At 39.1% G+C, this 4,029-nt stretch overlaps 1 protein-coding gene across 1 annotated transcript in view; it reads left to right on the top strand.

Annotated features, from left to right (window-relative positions):
* Positions 1 to 2,781, top strand: part of PRTG (protogenin) — a 138,067-nt gene extending 135,286 nt beyond the window's left edge. Inside the window, exons 19-20 of the mRNA XM_011940540.1 lie at positions 1,412 to 1,516; positions 1,917 to 2,781. Of these exons, the coding sequence (XP_011795930.1) occupies positions 1,412 to 1,516; positions 1,917 to 2,171 (360 nt within the window). The 3' untranslated portion in view covers positions 2,172 to 2,781. The remainder of the gene's footprint in view (positions 1 to 1,411; positions 1,517 to 1,916) is intronic.
* Positions 2,782 to 4,029: the final 1,248 nt, after the last annotated feature.

Below are 4,029 nucleotides of genomic sequence, written 5' to 3' on the forward strand. Positions count from 1 at the left end.
GTACTAATATATATACTGTGATTGTATTATTACTAGTTTGAAAGTAGATATGAGAGAGGTTAGGAGAGAAGCAGAGTGGGGAGGATGTTGCAGGGAAAAAAAGAAACTAAAATGAAAGGAGCAGAGAGGTAGAGGCCTGAAGTGAAGGAGAGAAACATGTTTGGAGAATCTCTTAATTCCCTTGGGTTAGCCCTAGAGTTGATACTCCATCTAATGTCATTTTGTTGAGCATATGTGGGTTCATTATGGGTTTTTTATCCCCATCTGCTTTTTAAAATTTTCAAACATACAGAAAGGTTGAGAGAATAATGTACAGAATATACAGATTAATAATTGTTAATGTGATAATTTCATATCTTTATATACTTTTTCCTTGCTATACTATTTGAAAATAAGTCTTCGAATATATAGCACATATATATATATATCTTAATGTGTTTTGGAATATATACTTTAAATCTTAAAAATCTTTTATATTGTTTTGACCACTAACAAATACCCTATGTTGTACTGCCTATTTTTTGTTTGTTTGTTTTGTTTTGTTTTTGTTTGAGACGGAGTCTTGCTCCGTCACCCAGGCTGGAGTGCAGTGGCGCAATCTCGGCTCTGGGTTCACGCTATTCTGCTGCCTCAGCTTCCCCAGTAGCTGGGACTACAGGCTCACGCTGCCACACCCGGCTAATTTTTTTTATATTTTTAGTAGAGATGGATTTCACCGTGTTAACCAGGATGGTCTTGATCTCCTGACCTCGTGATCCGTCCACCTCGGCCTCCCAAAGTGCTGGGATTACAGGCGTGAGCCACCGCGCCCGGCCTGTTTTGTTTGTTTTTATTCGAGATGGAAGTCTCGCTCTGTTGCCCAGGCTGGAGTGCAATGGCGTGATCTTGGCTCACTGCAACCCCCACCTCCTGGGTTCAAGCAGTTCTCTGCCTCAGCCTCCTGAGGAGCTGGGATTACAGGCGCCTGCCACCACGCCTGGCTAATTTTTGTATTTTTAGTAGAGATGGGGTTTCACTGTCTTGGCCTGGCCAGCCTTGAACTCCTGACCTCATGATCCACCCGCCTCGGCCTCCCAAAGTGCTGGGATTACAGGCGTGAGCCACTGTGCCAGCTGTACTGCCTGTTTTAAAGAAGAAATAATGACATCTATGATCATTTTTGTTAACATTTAAGCACTTTGTGTACTAATGTTTACTATTTGGGTAATGGGTACACTAGAAGCCCAGTCCCTACTACCACACAATATACTCATGTAACAGACATGCACATGTACTCCCTGAATCTAAAATAAAGGTAAAATTAAAAGGGAAATGTAAAGCATATAGTCAAAGTTAAAGTATGCACTGCTTTTGATAAAGTGAAATCTATGATACCAAGATATTTTACATTTCCCCTCTTTTATTTCCTCAGGGAGGAACTGACCTGATAATTAATAGCTATGGTCCTATAATTAAAAACAACTCTAAGAAAAAATGGTTTTTTTTCCAAGATTCAAAGAAGATACAAGTTGAACAGGTAACCTATCCAAGTGAGAAAAAATTTTTGCCATGCATGATATATGAAATGATGGTTAAAAAAGAGGAAAATGTGAATTCATACTTTATTTTAATTTTTTTGTGTTCTTCATGGCTGTGATTTTATTAATTTGGGGCATGACTCTGGAGAGCGAGGTGAATGATAACTGAATAGAAGTTGGAATAGTCATCAGAGCTGTGGTTTTCAGTGGGGCATGGGGTCAGTGGGGAAAGGGATAGGAGCAGGAGCGTGCATCAAAAGCACTGAAGAAGCATTTGACACTTCGCTTGCCACAGGTAATTCTGATGTGCTCCTACCCATCTGAGGGGGCCTGATAAGCTTTTGCTCATGGATTTTATCAGTCTGGACTCTCATTGCCATTTTACCTTTTTTTGTCTAGCCTCAAAGAAGATTTACTCCAGCCGTCTGCTTTTACCAGCCAGGCACCACTGTATTAATCAGTGATGAAGAGTCCCCCAGCTCCCCAGGTCAGAGAGCCAGCTTCTCAAGACCGTTTGGTGTTGCAGCTGATACAGAACATTCAGCAAATAGTGAAGGCAGCCACGAGACTGGGGATTCTGGACGGTTCTCTCATGAGTCCAACGATGAGATACATCTGTCCTCAGTTATAAGTACCACTCCCCCCAACCTCTGATTCTTTCACTGGCAGTGATTCAGGTGGAGATTCCGCAATGGGGAAGTGTGAAGACCCTGCTGTGTCATCCGTTACTGAGCAGACTTCCTCCTCAGTTCTGCAGCCGCCATCTGCCATGCTATACTTTGATAAAAATGATTTTCCAATCTAGACGGCCATGCTCAGGTATTCTCACCAGTAAGTCTGTTCGAAGGACAATGAACAGGGAGCCAAAGCCTTTTGTGAAAATCTTGATATCTTTATGGGGTTTTTCAACTTTTTTTGAATGTGTTTTTTTTTTTTTTATTTTTAAACTTGTGTAATTTGAATGTTTCATCATCAGCAATGTGAAAGAACAGTCGAGATGTTTGACTGGATTGTAAAATATATCACTGGAGCAAAGGGAAGACTTTTGAAAGCCCCTTTGCTGACTATCTACCTCAGTTTGCCTCCTGGCAAACTCTGAAGACAACTTCGTTACCTCATTATTTGTTATAGTTTATCTCAGCTACATAACCAATGATACTTCCTAGTAGTATTGTGTTTTCATTGCTGTGTGTGTAATGCGTGTGATCAAAGGAGTCATATAGGTAGATGAGTAGGAATGTTTATCTGAAGCTCTGATTTTTTTTAAAACAGAAACTATGACATCTGCATGGTTTGAATAAATTCATACCTCTGGCAGTGAGGACCATTAAACCACTGAGAAGAGGAAAAGTGGGACTATTTGTTTTAACGAATGACCAAAACAAGAAAGTACATCTCTTTTGAGAACAGAACTATTCAATACCAGATAGGGATCATTTTTCTTAAAGGGCCTTTATGTTTTGGGCGTTAGAGTCTGAGTGCTTTATCTCCTGTATCCCAAACCTCAAGCTGCCCAGAACTGTGCCTTTTCTACCTTCCCCTTTGCCTGACAGTTGACCAAAGGCTGCACTGTCTAGTTTGCAAAGCATCCTCAACTTTGCCAGTATTAGTTGCAAAACTCCATGCAGAAAATGGAATTTTAAAGAAAATGGATTAAGATGGTTTTTTTTTTTTTTCCTTTTTTTAAAATCCCAGTTTGGCTTAAAGGAGTGAAGACATTTCGTAAACTATTAAGAATGAAGATAAATGCAACAGTAGACAGTAAAATGAACTTGAAGTTATTATGGTAACAGTGCCTTTCAGTATATATTGTGAAGTTCTTTGCCTTATACCTTTTTAATATTCATGAAATCGTTTAGGACAGGAGTACAAAAAGTTGCCTTAAGAGTTTCTTGGATTTTATCAATAACTATTTGGATGTATAGTATCTTACCAAAGCTTTTTTTTTTTTTTTAAGTGCAGGTTTTGTTTAGGGATATTCAGAGTTCTGTCACCCTACTTGTGTTTTCTTGAATTCTTAAGAGAATATGGTATCTACTTAATCTTCCTTCAGTGTCAATGCTGTGAATGAGGAATGCTAACTCCAGGAGTGAGTTCATCCTTTTGCTGGTTTGAAATCAGTGAATTGTTTACTCAGCTACATACCAATAGGCCTTCTCTCATCGTGAGACAGTTACATAGGTGCCGAGCAGTGGGACAGGATAAAGAACTAACACCTGGAGAGAAGGGGTCCCATATCCTTTTAAAAGTATTTTTTTCAAATTTTCTGGAAGTGACTTTTGATTCTTGTTTTAAAAGGAATCTGAATGGGTTTACACTTGAAATACTTTGTTCTTAGAGGAGGCAGGGTCATGTTAACTGATGTTCTAAAATCAAAAGAATATTAGGAAATAATAGTCACAGCATCATCTGCTAGTCCAATGACTGTAGATACAACATTTTTAATTTTTTTTAAATCTAATTTTGTGCCAAACTGGATGCGATTAAGACTAAAGTTCAGTGCCAGCAACCA

This window comes from Colobus angolensis, unplaced genomic scaffold (genome assembly GCF_000951035.1).
Source record: "Colobus angolensis palliatus isolate OR3802 unplaced genomic scaffold, Cang.pa_1.0 Scaffold19, whole genome shotgun sequence".
NCBI classification, from domain to species: domain Eukaryota; kingdom Metazoa; phylum Chordata; class Mammalia; order Primates; family Cercopithecidae; genus Colobus; species Colobus angolensis.